Source organism: Salmo salar, chromosome ssa23, assembly GCF_905237065.1.
Source record: "Salmo salar chromosome ssa23, Ssal_v3.1, whole genome shotgun sequence".
NCBI classification, from domain to species: Eukaryota; Metazoa; Chordata; class Actinopteri; order Salmoniformes; family Salmonidae; genus Salmo; species Salmo salar.
The window spans coordinates 27,412,406-27,430,779 of record NC_059464.1 but is presented as its reverse complement, the minus strand read 5'-3'; the positions used below and the strand labels follow the sequence as shown (position 1 = coordinate 27,430,779).

The 18,374-nt window shown below is 41.2% G+C and overlaps 1 protein-coding gene across 1 annotated transcript in view; it reads right to left on the bottom strand.

Moving 5' to 3' along the window:
- The window catches only part of LOC100286605 (cytosolic carboxypeptidase 6), a 468,593-nt gene that overhangs the window by 237,268 nt on the left and 212,951 nt on the right, over positions 1-18,374 (bottom strand). The window contains exon 4 of the mRNA XM_014169493.2: positions 17,161-17,255. Coding sequence (XP_014024968.1) covers positions 17,161-17,255 — 95 coding nt within the window. The remainder of the gene's footprint in view (positions 1-17,160; positions 17,256-18,374) is intronic.

Here is an 18,374-nt window from a genome sequence, read left to right as displayed (position 1 = left end):
TTCCTCTAACTTTTGTCACTGTTTTGTTATACTTTTCCTTTTTTCCGACTCTTAATTTGTTTGCTCAGTTAGAGGGCTGTCTATTTTTACTTGAAAGCCTGTTAGCAGCTGAGTTTTGAAAAACTGAATTGCTAATTACAGCTCACAGAATTATGGAGTTGAATAGAATTATCTATAAATCATATAAGTTTGAATGCAAAACACAAAACCCTGTCTAAAAGTTATTTCGGTATTGTGGCGGATCTATGCTGCTTTTTCACTTACTTCAACTTAAAGGTCTGCAGCTTTTCTGGCTTTCTGTCCAACTCCCACCCTCAAGAACTGGTCCCAAACCGCAGTCCAGCAATGTTATTTTAGGCATATGACGCAGCTTGCCAGCTATGGTCCCAGCAATTTTGCACCCTGTAGGCAATATCAAAATGCATGCTACATTTTGTATTGGACCTCGTGTATTATACTATTTTAACTGAGCCTTTTCCTTTTCAATGATGATCACATTTATTGATTGCACCTCGACTCAAGTTGGTTGACCGCCCTTCACTTCTTTCCATGATCAATATTTATTTACATACCCTGTAGTAAACTATAGCCTAATAATATATAAGTTAATTTCCTTGGAAAGATTTCTGCCAAGTGATTCTCCGCCCATGCATAGGCAGCCTACTCTTTTTCATTGTGACCACACATACACTGAGTATACCAAACATTAGGAAAAACTTCCTAATATTGAGTTGCACCCCCTTTTGCCCTCAGAACAGTCTCAATTCGTCAGGCATTCCACAGGGATTTTGGCCCATGTTAACTCCAATACTTCCCACATTTGTGTCAAGTTGGCTGGGTGTCCTTTGGGTGGTGAACCATTCTTGATACACACGGGAAACTGTTGAGAGTGAAAAGTTCTTGACACAAACCGGTGTGCCTGGCACCTACTACCATACCTCATTCAAAGGCACTTAAACATTTTGTCTTGCCCATTCACCCACTGAATGGTACGTATACACAATCCATGTCTCAATTGCCTCAATGGAAAGAGCAGGTGTCTCAATGGAATGTAAACTCAGTGCATAGGCACATTTCATCTGCATGCCCAACTAGGAGAGGAGAGGTAGGTTACTGAACTTGAAGCAGCGAATGCTGAGTGTGTGAATAATGCGACAAAGAGGTGATTTTAATACAACAGGTAGGATAACCTATACAAAGCAGAAAGACGACTGGATCCAAATAATCAGCAGAACAAAAAAATATTTTCATCCCAAAGTTGTCTGTCTGACCGCTCCTGCCTGCAACTAGAAAAATGGCGACCACGCGCAATGATCTCTGTCTGGACCCGCAGGTCCGTGGGCATTACATAAAGAGAGATGTTTGTAGACAGCAATGCTCTCCTTCTCTTCCCCTCAACCTGGAAATTCCCAACAGCATATGTGGGTTGAGCCACTCTGCCATTCAGCATGCTCCCAACTAGAAAAAGCCTGGATGCCACATGCTGAATTACATGACAAATTCACACATTTTTTAAATTTGCTTTGGATAAAACAATGCTTAGTAAATCTTCGCTCAATCAGACTAACAAATAACTGAACACATGGGGGGCCAGTTGAACATAGCATTGTTAAGAAGGTCAACACCTTGGAAAGAAAAGGAGGAAAGTACAGTACTGTACCAGTCAAAAGTATGGAAACACCTACTCATTCAAGGGTTTTTCTTTATTTTTAAAATGTTCTACATTGTAGAAAAATAGTGAAGACAAACCAACTATGAAATAAAACATATGGAATCATGTAGTAACCAAAAATGTGTTAAACAAATCAAAATACAGTTGAAGTCGGACGTTTACATACACCTTAGCCAAATACATTTAAACATTTTCACAATTCCTGACATTTAATCAAAGTAAAAATCCCCTGTATTACGTCAGTTAGGATCACCACTTTATTTTAAGAATGTGAAATGTCAGAATAATAGTAGAGAGAATGATTTATTTCAGTTTTTATTTCTTTCATCACATTCCCAGTGGGACAGAAGTGTACATACACTCAATTAGCATTTGGTAGCATTGCCTTTAAATTGTTTAACTTGGGTCAAACATTTCGGGTAGCCTTCCACAAGCTTCCCACAATAAGTTAGGTGAATTTTGGCCCATTCCTCCTGACAGAGCTGGTGTAACTGAGTCAGGTTTCTAAGCCTCCTTGCTCGCACACACATTTTCAGTTCTCCACCCAATTTTCTATGGAATTGAGGTCAGGGCGTTGTGATGGCCACTCAAATACCTTGACTTTGTTGTCCTTTGGAAGTATGCTTGGGGTCATTGTCCATTTGGAAGACCCATTTGCGGCCAAGATTTAACTTCCTGACTGATGTCTTGACATGTTGCTTCAATATATCCACATAGTTTTCCATCCTCATGATGCCATCTATTTTGTGAAGTGCACCAGTCCCTCCTGCAGCAAAGCACCCCCACAACATGATGCTGCCACCCCCGTGCTTCACGGTTGGGATGGTGTTCTTCAGCTCACCCTTTTTCCTCCAAACATAACGATGGTCATTATAGCCAAACAGTTATATTTTTGATTCATCAGACCAGAGGACATTTCTCCAAAAAGTATGATCTTTGTCCCCATGTGCAGTTGCAAACCGTAGTCTGGCTTTTTTATGGCGGTTTTGGAGCAGTGGCTTCTTCCTTGCTGAGCGGTCTTTCAGGTTATGTCAATATAGGACTCGTTTTACTGTGGATATAGATACTTTTGTACCTGTTTCCTCCAGCATATTCACAAGGTCCTTTGCTGTTGTTCTGGGATTGATTTGCACTTTTCGCACCAAAGTACGCTCATCTCTAGGAGACAGAACACGTCTCCTTCCTGAGCGGTATGATGGCTGCATGGTCCCATGGTGTTTATACTTGCGTACTATTGTTTGTACAGATGAACGTGGTACCTTCAGGCGTTTGGAAATTGCTCCCAAGGATGAACCAGACTTGTGGAGGTCTACAATTCTTTGTCTGAGGTCTTGGCTAAATTCTTTTGAATTTCCCATGATGTCAAGCAAAGAAGCACAAAGTTTGAAGGTAGGCCTTGAAATACATCCACAGGTACACCTCCAATTGACTCAATAATGTCAATTAACCTATCAGAAGCTTCTAAAGCCATGAAATCATTTTCTGGAATTTTCTGGAATTTTCCAAGCTGTTTAAAGGCACAGTCAAGTTAGTGTATGTAAAGTTCTGACCCACTGGAATTGTGATACAGTGAATTATAAGTTAAATAATCTGTCTGTAAACAATTGTTGGAAAAATGACTTGTGTCATACACAAAGTAGATGTCGTAACCGACTTGCCAAAACTATAGTTTGTTAACAAGAAATGTGTGGAGTGGTTGCAAAATGAGTTATAATGACTCCAACCTAAGTGAAAGTAAACTTCTGACTTCAACTGTATATTTGAGATTTGAGATTCTTCAAAGTAGCCACCCTTTGTCTTGATGACAGCTTTGCACACTCTTGGCATTCTCTCAACCAGCTTCATGAGGTAGTCACCTGGAATGCATTTCAATTAACAGGTGTGAGTTGTGGAATGTCTTTCTTTCTTAATGCGTTTAAGCGTTTAAGCCAATCAGTTGTGTTGTGACAAGGTAGGGGTGGTATACAGAAGATAGCTGGATCCAGAGGTGGGGGTGGAAGGGTGTCGTGGGGCTGGGTGCATCTGCCAGACATGCCGAGGCACAGGGCTGACGTGGGAAACAGGGTTATGTGATCAAGTGTAAGGCAATCAAGGGCAGCCATCGAAACGCCAGGCATCTTCCACAGGAAACTGTCAACATCTGCCAACCCCTGGTCACAGGCTAATGGGGAGAAAATAAGAACGAGATGCCATAGAGCAACAATAAACTACATCGTATCTCACAGCCAGATTCACACTTTTACACTCCATGTTACCTAAGGGCTGTTCAGATTAGTTGAGATTCACTTTATCTCTGTGCTCTGTTCAAATGCTTTGTGTCCAAATGTTTTTGATCTTGACCTGCTGGGAGAAACTATGCCAAATCTTTTGAAATAAAAAAATATAACATGCTGTGCTGTAAAAAAAACCCCATTATTTTCTACATTGTTCTGAGAGAAAAAGTGGATACCTGTAAATATTTTCTACAAGATGTGTTAAGGGATACAAAGGGGAATAGATAGAGTTGTTAAATGGGGACTGCTTTTAGCTATTGATGTCAGTGTTTGAATCTTGCCCAGAAGTCAAGCCCTTCCTAACTGTATTTTCAAAGACTGGGCCTGTTTGTGGCTATATGCAGAATTGCAATGACCCTGTGCCATTTATGAAAGGGGATTATGAAACTGAGAACAATTCTGCCTACATTATGTCACACTGCCCCTAATTTTTTGACATTTCAATTGTTTTGACAATTAGCAGACACTCTTATCCAGAGAAACTTACAGGAGCATTTAGGGTTAAGTGCCTTGCTCAAGGGAATATTGGCAGATTTTCCACCTAGTCGGCATGGGGATTCGAACCAGCGGCCTTTCGGTTACTGGCCTCAGCGCTCTTAACCGCTAGGCTACCTCCCACACATCAAAGGACTGCATGGGGAGGCCTAATCAAACAGAGGCCTGCCACATGCAACGCCTGCACCCACTACCACAACCCAGTCCAAAACATAGGGGAGGGGTCAAGCATGGGAAAAGGGAAAGACAGTGTTTAATCTTCTACTGAACCTGTATTGTTTCTGGAGGATCCCTGACTGAATAGCAAGGGTTTTCTATGCAATTACAGAGGTGTGACGAACGGCCAGAGGGCCCTGCTTTACACACTTAATTGCTGTGTGTGAGCAAGAAGGTGTCCTTTATTAAAGTTTGTGTGAAACTGAGTAAACTGTGGTCAAGATACAGCAGGCTACTGGCACTACATAAATATTCAGCAGGCTACTGACATTACACATCTGGCTAAAAGATTACGGTAGCTCTGCTGGAATCACTTTCATAGATAACTTTGACGCATTCTGGAAACAGAATGACAGAGTCCATCCAAATAATCTTGGCTCCTGGACTCTATCCACGCTTTTCAAGGCTGCATTGAAACAATGACTTATCAATGACCCAAGACCAGCTCAGTTAATCCCTACCACTGTGACAATGAGTCATCATAATGCTGCATCAAATGTACATTATCCTAGGGGCGTTGTCAGACACAATGTAAGTAACTTATGTCCCCCTAATTTCCCTGAATACCTCTGTTGATCCTACAGCTATTGTATGCAGTAATCACAGTAATCACAGTAATCATGAGCCTATGAACCAGAGTTACACTGTTAGCACTGAGGTCGTGTGCCCTAGTAGGAAGACCATCAGCTCCAACATAAATAACATGAGCAAGTCTAATTCTGATAAGCTTCCCATTAAAGCATTAAAAACTGTCACACCCTGATCAGTTTCACCTGTCCTCGTTATTGTCTCAACCCCCTCCAGGTGTTGCTTGTTTTCCCCAGTGTATTTATCCTGTGTTTCCTGTCTCTCTGTGCCAGTTCGTCTTGTATGTTTCCAAGTCAACCAGCGTTTTTCCCGTTCTCCTTTTTGCATTCTCCTTTTTCTAGTCCTCCCCGTTTTGACCATTGCCTGTTTCTGGAGTTTGTACCCGCCTGCCTGACCATTCTTCCTGCCTTGACCACGAGCCTGTCTGCCACTCTGTACCTCCTGGACTCTGATCTGGTTTTGACCTTCTTGCCTGTCCATGACCATTCTCTTGCCTACCCCTTTGGATTAATAAACATTGTAAGACTCCAACCATCTGCCTCCTGTGTCTGCATTTGGGTCTCGCCTTGTGTCTTGATAAAAAACAATCAAGCAACCGAGAAAAGTGCTAAAAATAACCCATATTAACATATGCAGCCTGAGAAACAAGGTCCATGAAGTCAATAACTTGCATGTAACAGATGACATTCATACTCTAAAACTCACTTAGATAATACCTTTGGTGATACAGTGGTACCAATACATGGTTATAACATCTTCCAAAAAGACAGAAATACCAACGAGGGCAGTGTTGCGGTCTATATTCAGAACCACATTCCTGTAAAGCTTAGAGACAATCTCATGTTAAATACTGTTTAAGTAATATGGCTACAGGTTCACCTGCCTCACCTTAAGCTCATTCTTGTGGGAAGCTGCTATAGACCCACAAGTGCTAACAGTCAGTATCTGGATAATATGTGTGAAATGCTTGATAATGTATGTGATATCAACAAGAGAAGTATATTTTCTGGGTGATTTAAATATTGACTGGCTTTCATCAAGCTGCCCACTCAAGAAAAAACATAAAACTGTAACCAGTGCCTGCAACCTGGTTCAGGTTGTCAGTCAACCTACTAGGGTAGTTATAAATAGCACAGGAATGAAACCATCAACATGTATTGATCACATCTTTACTAATGCTGCAGAAATTTGCTTTAAAGTAGTATCCAAATCCATTGGACGTAGTGATCACAATATAGTCGCCAAATCTAGGAAAACTAGAAAAAGTTTTGTAATGATTCATATGTTGATGATGTAATGAATATTTGCTGGTCTGTAGTGTGTAATGACGAGCAACCAGACACCGCACTTGACACATTTATGAAATTGCTTATTCCAGTTACTAATAAGCATGCACCCATTAAGAAAATGACTGTAAAAACTGTTAAATCCCCTTGGATTGATGAGGAATTAAAAAATTGTATGGTGGAGAGGGATAAGGCAAAAGGTATGACAAATAAGTTTGGCAGCCCAGCTGATTGGTAAATGTACTGCAAATTAAGAAATCATGTGACTAAACTAAATAAAAATAAACTATACTATGAAACCAAAATAAATGATATAAAGAATGCCAGTAAAAAGCTTTGGAGCACCTTAAATTACATTTTGTGAAAAAAGGAAAACTCGGCTTCATCATTTATTAAATCAGATGGCTCATTCATCACAAAACCTACTGATATTGCCAACTACTTTAATTACTTTTTGATTGGCAAGACAAGCAAATTTAGGTATGACATGCCAGCAACAAACGCTGACACTATACATCCAAGTATATCTGACCATATTAGACAAGAATTGTACTTTTGAATTCCGTAAAGTCAGTGTGGAAGAGGTGAAAACATTGTTGTCTATCAATGACAAGCCAACAGGATCTGACAATCTGGATGGAAAATTGCTGAGGATAATAGCGGACGATATTGCCACATCTTCAATTTAAGCCTACTAGAAAGTGTGTTCCCTCAGGCCTGGAGGGAAGCTAAAGTCATTCCGCTACCCAAGAATAGTAAAGCCCCCTTTACTCGCTCAAATAGCCGACCAATCAGCCTGTTACCAACAACTAGTAAACTTCTGGGAAAAATGGTGTTTGACCAGATACAATGCTATTTCATAGTAAACAAATTGACAACAGACTTTCAGCACGCTTATAGGGAAGGACACTCAACAAGCACAGCACTTACACAAATGACTGATGATTGGCTGAGAGAAATTGATGATAAAATGATTGTGGGGCTGTCTTGTTAGACTTCAGTGCAGCTTTTGATATTATCAATCATAGTCTGCTGCTGGAAAAAACATATGTATTATGGCTTTACACCCCCGGCTATAATGTGGATAAAGAGTTACTTGTCTTTCATGTATACTCCCTCTCCAGCCTCTAGGTCATCAGGCTGCTGATTATCCAGCACACCTGTCACCATCGTCTCGCGAACCTGCGCCTCATGACACTCACCTGGACTTCATCACCTCCTTGATTATCTTTCCTATATCTCACTCCCCTTGGTTCTTTCCTCAGGTGTTATTTACTCTGTTTTCATGTTGGTACTTTGTTTGTGTTTTGTGTTCATTGTTACTTTTATTTATTAAAACACTCACTCCCTGAACTTGCTTCCCGACTCTCAGCGCACTCGTTACATTGTCTAACAGAACACAGAGGGTGTTCTTTAATGGAAGTCTCTCAAACATAATCCAGGTACAATCAGGAATTCCACAGGGTAGCTGTTTAGGCCCTTTACTTTTTTCAATCTTTACTAACATGCTACTGGCTTTGAGTAAAGCCAGTGTGTCTATGTATGCGGATGACTCAACACTATACATGTCAGCTACTACAGCAACTGAAATGACTGCAACACTTAACAAAGACCTGCAGTTAGTTTCGGAATGGGTAGCAATGAATAAGTTAGTCCTAAATATTTTGGGACAAGTCATTCACTAAACTCTAAACCTCTACATCTCGTAATGAATAATGTGGAAATTGAGCAAGTTGAGGTGACTAAACTGCTTGGAGTAACCCTGGTTTGTAAACTGTCATGGTCAAAACATTGATACAACAGTACCTAAGATGGGGAGAAGTCTGTCCATAAAAAAGCACTGCTCTGCCTTCTTAACACTATCAACAAGGCAGCTCCTACAGGCCCTAGTTTTGTTGCACCTTGACTACTTGCAGTGGGCTCAGAACAGGGCAGCACGGCTGGCCCTTAAAAGTACACAGAGCTAACATTAATGACATGCATGTCAATCGCTCGTGGCTCAAAGTGGAAGAGCGATTGACTTCATATATCCCACAAGGTCTCTTCACAGTCCCCAAGTCCAGAACAGACTATTGGAGGGGCACAGTACTTCATAGGGCCATGACTACATGAAACTCTATTCTACATCGGGTAACTGATGCAAGTAGTAGAATCAGATTTCAAAAACTGGTCAAAATACACCTTATGGAACAGCAGTGACTGTGAGGAGACACACACAAAGGTACAGACACATGCATACGCATACATTGTGATAATGATGTATGGTGGTATTAATCATTTTCTATTGTAGATATGTAGTGGTGTAATAATGTTATATGATGTACCGTTTTATCTTTTGTTTTATATGCAATGTAAGTGCTTTAATATGTTTTGACCCCAGGAAGAGTAGCTGTTGCCTTGCTGCTGCTAATGCTGCTGCTAATGGGATCCCTAATAAATACAAATACAAAGTTGGGAGGCGACTAATAGGCTACAGTAAACATCTCCTGTCACTCTTAATAGTGGGGCCTACAGTATATCAACAAATTAGGTGGTGATACTGTTGATATTTTGAATTGCAAAACTCTTGATTCAAGGTTGAATAAAGTTATTTACGTTGTCCTCAACAGGAGCTATTGGTTACCGTAAGCCTATTGGTTTTAAGCTGTTTAATACTGCACTAATCAATTTAAAGCTTGTTTAATTGCTACATCCATTTTTGTACTTATAAATTATATACACGTTGTGTCACGAATGCTAGGAGTGGTGGTAGGAGTCAGGCGCAGAGAGCAGAGGTAAGAAAAATTAGTTTTATTTTTCTCTGGTTGTCACGTCCTGGCCAGTATAAGGGTTAATTGTTATTGTAGTTTGGTCAGGACGTGGCAGAGGGTATTTGTTTTATGTGGTTCGGGGTTGTGTTTTGGTAAAAGGGCGTTTGATTTAGTATTTCCGGGTTTTTGGTTTATGATCTATGTTTATGTAATTCTATGTTTAGTCTATGTAGTCTATTTCTATGTAGAGTTAATTGGGGTGGACTTCCAATTGAAGGCAGCTGTGTGGTGTTGCCTTTGATTGGAAGTCCTATATTAGTTGGGTGTGTTTGTCTGTTTAATTGTGGGAGATTGTTCTGTGTTTAGCCTTGTGCCGTGCCAGACTGTGTGTTGATCGTTCGTTCTCTTGTTTTGTTATTTTGGTGTTCATTTTGGAAGTTAATAAACATCAAGATGAGCTTACATATACCTGCTGCGTTTTGGTCCTCCATTACCGACGAAAACCGTGACACTGGTTCGACAACGGTCGACGCCAACACAACAGGCGTGAGAACTAAGTGCCCAACCCATACACAACGGGTCCACAGTTCGTAAAGAAAATAACTTAAGCAGATCGCCAACACGTCCAAAAAAAGCACACTGACTAAAATAATCCCGCACAAACCTGGGCGGGCTAAACAGGCTTAAATAACCACAAATCAAGATACACAAATAAGGAACAGGTGCAAACAATAAGACATACCAACCGAAAAGGAAAAAGGGATCAGCGGCGGCTAGTAGGCCGGCGACGACGACCGCCGAGCACCGCCCGAGCAGGCAGGGGAGCCACCTTCGGTGGGATTCGTGACACGTTGATTCTTGAAGAATATAACGTATAAATGCATCATGCGTTTAGTTCAACTGTCGTACCCCATCAGAACCCAAAATATAAGCTTGTTCTACTCCGATGTTTGTAAACCAAGTAAATGTAAAGAAACACTATATATATATAGCCTCAAACCACAGTTAAAACTATACTTTTGATATCATGGCTGGTCAGTCCTTGCATCCATACCTCTCTGTCTATTAATTTGAGAGTGGTTCAAATTCTCAAGACCCATCCCACAGCTTTTTACCAAAACAGAGGTGGGGTGTGTGCTTTGTTATTGTTTCAATTTGTAGTTATAACTCTGGTCATGTTTTAAGAAATGAAGCTCGTGTCACGGTGTATAATGACAGGAGACAGGCGCAAGAATACGTAATATTTTTATTTATTTCTACACTCAAAATAAAGTACATCATGAAAACCATGGGGACGAAGCCCAAAACAAACACATACATATATAACACAGGGTAACCCAAACAAAAGAGCAAGGTGTAAACCACTAAATAATACACGGGACGAGACCCGTAATAACAAGTGCACAATAACATGTAGCACAAAAACCGATACAACAGAGCACAGGTACTCACAAGACCAACGGACATGGGACAATATTCGTCAAGGACATTGGGGAACAGAGGGCACATATATACACATACTAATCAGGGGGAATGGGAACCAGGTGTGCGTAATGAGACAAGACAGTCCGGGGTTGGTGGTAATAATAATCAATAATGCCTAGAAGGCCGGTGACGTAGACCTCCATAGCTGGTGAACGGAATGAGCAGCAGTTCCGGGGGGGGATCCATGACATCTTGTGGCTAAATATTTAAGGGACAGGCACAGCATGAGTACCTCATTATTCTAATACCTTGTTTAAACACATCTTTCAGTAAAACTGTAGAAAGGGATCCTCAGTGTTTTTTAAAGACATCTGAAGGAATGAATAAAACTCTGTGAGCTTACTAAGACCGAACATGGCATTCTTTGTTTAGCCACATGTGGTCAAGATGCTTTTAACAGCTCCTCCATTTGCTTTCCATTATGACAACAAAGCATTTTCTTTTGACAGTCACAGATATGGAATAAATCAAGCAAATTGCAAAGAATTTTAACTACCTGATCAATACAGGATGGGATAAAGAAGAAAAAGAGACACAGAGAAGAGAGAGAGGGCGACAGACAGGGAGAAAATAGAGAATAGATTGCTTTTGCTGTATTTATCAGTAGAAAAGTCCTTTTAACCCAAAAGTTGAAGTCTTTATCTCTCCGTAGAAGCAGTTCTTCCTGGGGCCCCTGATTGCGCTACTGGGGGCTAGGTTGTGTTCCCCTGTGAGAGACAGCATTCCGATCAGAGCCCATTGCCAAGTGCAGGGATCCATCGTGAGCCTGAAGGTGCAGTAATTAGAGGAGGAAAAAGCACTGGATTTACACTGTGTTACAGCCAGCAGGTTATGCCAGGTGATAAATGCTAGCGTTGAGGGAGCTGACATACCTGGAGCACCACGTGAGCTGCTGGTCCATTCTGACACCCTCCATCAGTATTAGTTGGATCAGAATGGCAGAGAGATGGGGAGATGTCAGCCGATGTAATGTTTAGGAGCCAGTGAGTTAATGTATTGTGAAAGCCCCTTGGTCATTGTTATCCAAATGGGACTTTTTGTTAGAAGCCCTCTCACTTCTTGATATATCTCCGAAGTGAACTTCACTGCTCTGTAGTTAAGTGGATCAAAGCCAATGTACAGCTCATGCGTGGGTGTTTGGAGTCAGCCTGCTCTCAACAGGTCTGTGGGCTTTTTAAAATTCTGCTCATCCACCCCCGAGCTGCATGATGAAGAGCTTGCAGACAATTGAACTGTCCGACTTCTGATCTCTCTGGTTTCCTTCGAGGAATATGGGTTTTCCCTAGGAGGGGGCAGGCTCAATCTAGGACATAACTCATCTCTTCGCAGTGTGATTCTCTGATTTTACCATTGCAAAACTATCCACCACCAGCCCAGCTCAATCCACCACTAGCAATAGCAGCAGATAATCACCTATTTTCTAAGACCGAGGTACTTATTCTTGGAGCCAAAGCACAGAGACAGAATCTGGCTGGATATTTTAATTCACAGGCAATAAAGATAAAACACCAGGTAAAAAACCTAGGTGCTATTTTAGATTCTGAACTCAATTTTGAATCACACAATAGGAATGTGACCAAAATAGCTTTTTACAACCTGAGGAACATTGCCAAGGTGCGGCTGTTTCTTTCTCAGGCTGATACAGAGAGACTTATTCATGCTTTTATTACAAGCTGGCTTGACTACTGTAACACTCCCCTGTCTGGTCTACCCAACAAAGCCATTGGTCAACTGCAAAACATACAGAATGCTGCAGCATGGGTACTGACCAAGGCCAGACGTAGAGCACACATTACACTGGTTTTAAGGTCTCTGCACTGGCTGCCTGTGAGTTTTAGAATTCATTTTAAGTTTCTTCTATTGGTTTTTAAATCAATCCCCGATTGTGCACCTCAATACATGTCAGACATGCTTTTAAGTTATGTACCCAGTAGGTCCCTCAGGTCCTCTGGCACTGGTCTTTTAACTATTCCAAAGTCTAGGACCAAAAGCCTTTAGTTATTATGCCCCCATTCTCTGGAATAGCCTGCAAGACAACCTGAGGGGTGGGCAAAACTGTGGACATAGATATCTTAAACACCTTTTTAGCTTTGCTTTTCCTTATGGTGCTTTTTAGTTGTTCTGTGTTTATTGTTGTTCTTTAGTTTTTTTTATCCTCTTATGTTTGTTGTGTAGTTAATATTTACGTTTTTATTTTCATTGTTTTTAATAGTTTCGATGGCTGCCTTATGACAGAGGCTCCTGTTGAATGGGCACACATGATCACGTAACCCTGTTTCCCACGTCAGCCCTGTGCCTCGGCATGTCTGGCAGATGCACCCAGCCCCACGACACCCTCTCGCCCCCACCTATGCATCCATCACTCTACGACTATTACCGATGACAGCAATCACATAAACAACCAACAGTTCATATGCAAATTGTACCAGAAACATCAGCTTTGGAATTCAAATGCATCATTCATACGTAGAGTATGTGGTATGTTTAAAAAAAAAGTTCAGGTGCTGCAATGTATGACTATTACAATGGCCATCACCTTCTAGCAGTCCTCAAAAATGTATGTGAATGGTAGCAATTAGAGTTGGGCAATATTGACAAAATCCATATTGCAAAAGCTTTATGTTTTTTTGCAATAACACCTTAGCACACACGCACACACACACACCCACAACCACACTGATACACACACACACACACACACACACACACACACACACACACACACACACACACACACACACACACACACACCATGACTGCTGCTAAATACTGCACAATTTAAACACTTGCCCCCAAATTCCCCTCCTTCCCCAAAACATGTGTCAATATTGGAATATAAATTGTGCCTTTCTGTATTATGCTAAACTGTTTATTCTATTCTAATAAGACATTTAAGTTATGTTTTTATCTTGTCTTGTATTATTTCTTATTGTTGTTGCATTGTCGAAAAGGAACCTGCAAGTAAGCATTTAGTTGGACGGTGTATACAATGTGTATCCCGTACGAATTTATAAAAACTTGAAATAACAATAAATTATTTTGGGTGCAAGAGCCCGGCGATATGGACAAAAAGTTATATCGCGATAAATGTAACAATTTTTCTCTAACAACAAATACAACGATAAAAAAGTTTCAAAGTACAGTTACTTTACATTAGCGGCAGGCTCTAGACAATTTTCTTCCAGTGCCAAGTAAGACAACTGAGATGGTAGCCTATGATTCACAACTTAAGCTACAGTACTTCATGTAACTGTCACACCCACCAGGGACATCCTGGACCCAGGCCTCATCGTGGATTTCCAATGCCTACACCCCGGTCAACCAGATAGGACGCCAGGTGGTGGGGGGGGGGGGTACTGTCACACCCTGATCTGTTTCACCTGTCTTTGTGATTGTCTCCACCCCCCTCCAGGTGTTGCACATCTTCCCCATTATCCCCTGTGTATTTATACCTGTGTTCTCTGTTTCTCTGTTGCCAGTTCGTTTTGTTTGTCAAGCCTCCCAGTGATTTCCCCTTGCTCCTGTCTTTTTCTAGTTCTTGTTTTTGACCATTCTGCCTGCCCTGACCCTGAGCCCACCTTCACCCCAGTCTGAGTTCCTGAGCGCTCTGGAGCAGGTTTTCATCAAGGATCTCTCTGTACTTTGCTCCATTCATCTTTGCCTTGATCCTGACTAGTCTCCCAGTCCCTGCCGCTGAAAAACATCCCCACAGCATGATGCTGCCACCACCATGCTTCACCGTAGGGATGGTGCCAGGTTTCCTCCAGATGTGACGCTTGGCATTCAGGCCAAAGAGTTCAATCTTGACTTCATCAGACCAGAGAATCTTGTTTCTCATGGTCAGAGTCCTTTAGGTGCCTTTTGGCAAACTCCACGCGGGCTGTCATGTGCTTTTTACTAAGGAGTGGCTTTCGTCTGGCCACTCTACCATGAAATCAAATCAAATCAAATCGTATTGGTCACATACACATGGTTAGCAGATGTTAATGCAAGTGTAGCGAAATGCTTGTGCTTCTAGTTCTGACTATGCAGTAATATCTAACAAGTAATCTGACAAAATCACAACAACTACCTTATTCACACAAATAGACACAAATGTAAAGGGATGAATAGAATATGTACATATAAATATATGGATGAGCGATGGCGTGTGGCATAGGCAAGATGCAGTAGATGGTATAGAATACAGTATATACATATGAGATGAGTAATGTAGGATATGTAAACATTATTCAAGTGTTGTTATTTAAAGTGACTAGTGATACCTTTATTAGGTCCATTTATTTAAGTGGCCAGAGATTTGAGTCTGTATGTTGGCAGCAGCCACTCAATGTTAGTGATGGCTATTTAACAGTCTGATGGCCTTGAGATGGAAGCTGTTTTTCAGTCTCTCGGTCGCCGCTTTGATGCACCTGTACTGACCTCACCTTCTGGATGATAGCGATGGTGAACAGGCAGTGGCTGGGGTGGTTGTTGTCCTTGATGATCTTTTTTGCCTTCCTGTGACATCGGATGCTGTAGGTGTCCAAAAAGGCCTGATTGGTGGAGTGCTGCAGAGATGGTTGTCCTTCTGGAAGGTTCTCCCATCTCCACAGAGGAACTCTAGAGCTCTGTCAGAGTGACCATCGGGTTCTTGGTCACCTCCCTGACCAAGGCCGTTCTCCCCCGATTGCTCAGTTTGTCTGGGCGGCCAGCTCTTGGAAGAGTCTTGGTGGTTCAAAACTTCTTCCAATTAAGAATGATGGAGGCCACTGTGTTCTCTGGGACCTTCAATGCTGCAGACATTTTTTGGTACCCTTCCCCCGATCTGTGCCTCGATACAATCCTGTCTCGAACCACCTACGGACAATTCCTTCGACCTCATGGCTTGTTTTTTGCTCTGACATGCACTGTCACCTGTGGGACCTTATATAGAGAGGTGTGTGCCTTTCCAAATCATGTCCAATCAATTGAATATACCACAGGTGGACTCCAATCAAGTTGTAGAACAATCTCAAGGATTATCAATGGAAACAGGACGCACCTGAGCTCAATTTCGAGTCTCTTAAAAAAGGGTATGCATGTAAATAAGGTAAATAAGGTATTTCTGTTTTTATTGTTAATAAATGATAATACATTTCTAAAAACCTGTTTTTGCCTTGTAATTATGGGGTATTGTGTTTAGATTGATGAGGGAAAAAACTGATTGAATACATTTTAGAATAAAGCTGTAACCTAACAAAATGTGGAAAAAGTCAATACCTTCCGAATGCATTGTATATTTATATTCCCGACTCTGACATTGCTCGTCCTGATATTTCTAAATTCCTTTCTTTACATTTTGGGGATTTGTGTGTATTGTTTTGTATTGTTAGGTATTACTGCACTGTTTATTGATCACTGAATTTTACGTGACCAATAAAATTTGATTTGAATTGGGTTAAAATCTTCCTCGAATTCATAGAGGATGCACAGGGGCCATGTCAAAATGCTGAATTTTGGCACTTTATTGAATGTCCCATGTGGTCTATATATTAAAGGGCACTTCATTTAATATAAAAGGCTTATAAAATTCTATATTTGTGCACAATGTCTACAAAAAAATAGCATAAGGTCGCAAAAGGCACTCACTTCGTGGAACGACCCACAAATCAATGGATTTTAAAAGAATGATGCAAAACTATACATGATCACAGATAAAGTAACATGTTGAGTTAGAGATGAATAGGTACATTATGACTAAGCAGGTCTGTGGAAATACTTAATATAGCTGGTAAAGGGGTCTTACATTTGACACATATTAGTGTGACACAGAGGACAGTTTTCAGTTACAGGAGAAAATGAAACCTACGTAGGTCCACGTCTACGACAAAGTGTTATGTATGCAGCTGCTCTCGCCTCAGTTCTAATTATCTAATCAACATCCCTATCACTGTCCATCAAACTACCAGGCCATCGCTGTCATGGAAACAGAACATCTCTAGCAACATCTCCAATCTCACAACTTCAAACACCCTATTTTTGAGGTCTGGAAAACTAACGACGTACAGGTTGAACAGATAGTTCCAGAGAAATTAGAGGACAAGTAAATAATCCACAAGCAAGTAGTACTTTGGACAAATAGAACATCTACAAATCTACCCTCAACTTCATTGGTATAGACGTGCTGCGTGAGATCAACAGCCCCTTTATGCACCTGTTAGATGACTCTGACTGTTTTGCTGGATCGATCTGTTATGGCCTGAGGTTGACTACATGTAGGTTCTCCTATCATAATAAACATGAAGGTTTCAGGTTTAAAGTAAAACCTCAGTTAACGTTTGGGTTTAAGCTTTCATCATAAAGATAGGACAGTCCCTACTATCGCATTAAGTGAAGTGCTTTTTGTTTTAGTTTTCTTTAAACTGTGACTGTACCATTTAGGCCGGCTGGTGGACTTCACCACTGGAGACATGCCATCCCTGTACAGGCTCTTGGTCTTGCTGAAGTTGACAATGTTGAAAATCACCCTCTGAAAGAAAAATGTGAACATTCCGTTAGATTGGTAGAATTTGTGAACAAGAAAAAGGGGATGAAATGAAAGGGTAGAAATATCAGAAATGGAGCACTAAATGAGAAAATGAGGAAAGTTCATGATGTCAACACAACACAGTCAATTGTATATAATGACTGATTATTATGCCAGAATAGAGATAAGAAGGTGTGCTTCAACACATGATAGCTTCAACACATGATAGCACAACACACTATAAAGTAGAGAAAAAAAAACTAGCCATCTCTGTCAACAGATAGCGTGGTGAAACGGTGGCCTAGCAGATGATCATGCTGAAACAGACAGGCTACCATGGGGCCAGCTTGCCTTTAAGACATTAATTCATGGCTAGGTGAGGAATATGTCCTACTGTCCCAGGAAATGCACTGGGTCCCACTCCTCCACCAGGATTCTGATTAAGATCAGGGGAAGAAATATGGGGGAGAGATGGGGAGAGATGAATAAATATATAAATAATGACAATAATATTATCATTGTACAGTAAATGAATCCTATTGATGGACTATATCAAATTACCAACTTAGTCCAGGTGGTGGAAGTGAACTGGGTGCTACTGAAATCCTATTACAAACCCCGCTCCTCCTCCCCCTCCATCACAGGAGCAGGGATTGTGGCAGGCTGATTCAGACTTAGGTAAAATGACATTTAACTGATGTTCTGACTGGCAGCAGGCTCCTGTACCGTGGAGATAAGACCATCGCTGCTGGCATTTCAATTAAACTTTACTGCCCTGCACATCTGTTGCCAGCCTACTTTCAGCTTTTCCTCAGGCAAATACATCCTCATTTTCTGACTTACATTGGTCCTCTTTCTTCTTTTTCACCAATTCAGATTGTCTTATTTAGTGGCTGTGTCTCATACCTGTAATCTATTTGTTAAGCTTCTTTAACGCCAAGGTGGCACTCTATACTCCACCAAGGCAGGCAGGCTGCAACAGTCTCTATACTTCTGTTAAGACAAGGCAAAGTAGGTGTTGTTGGCCACCACATAACGTCACCTGGTGGTCTGATTGTAATAGACCAATGACAATTCATCCCCTCCTACTATCCCGCCCGGTCAAATTGATGACATGCACAG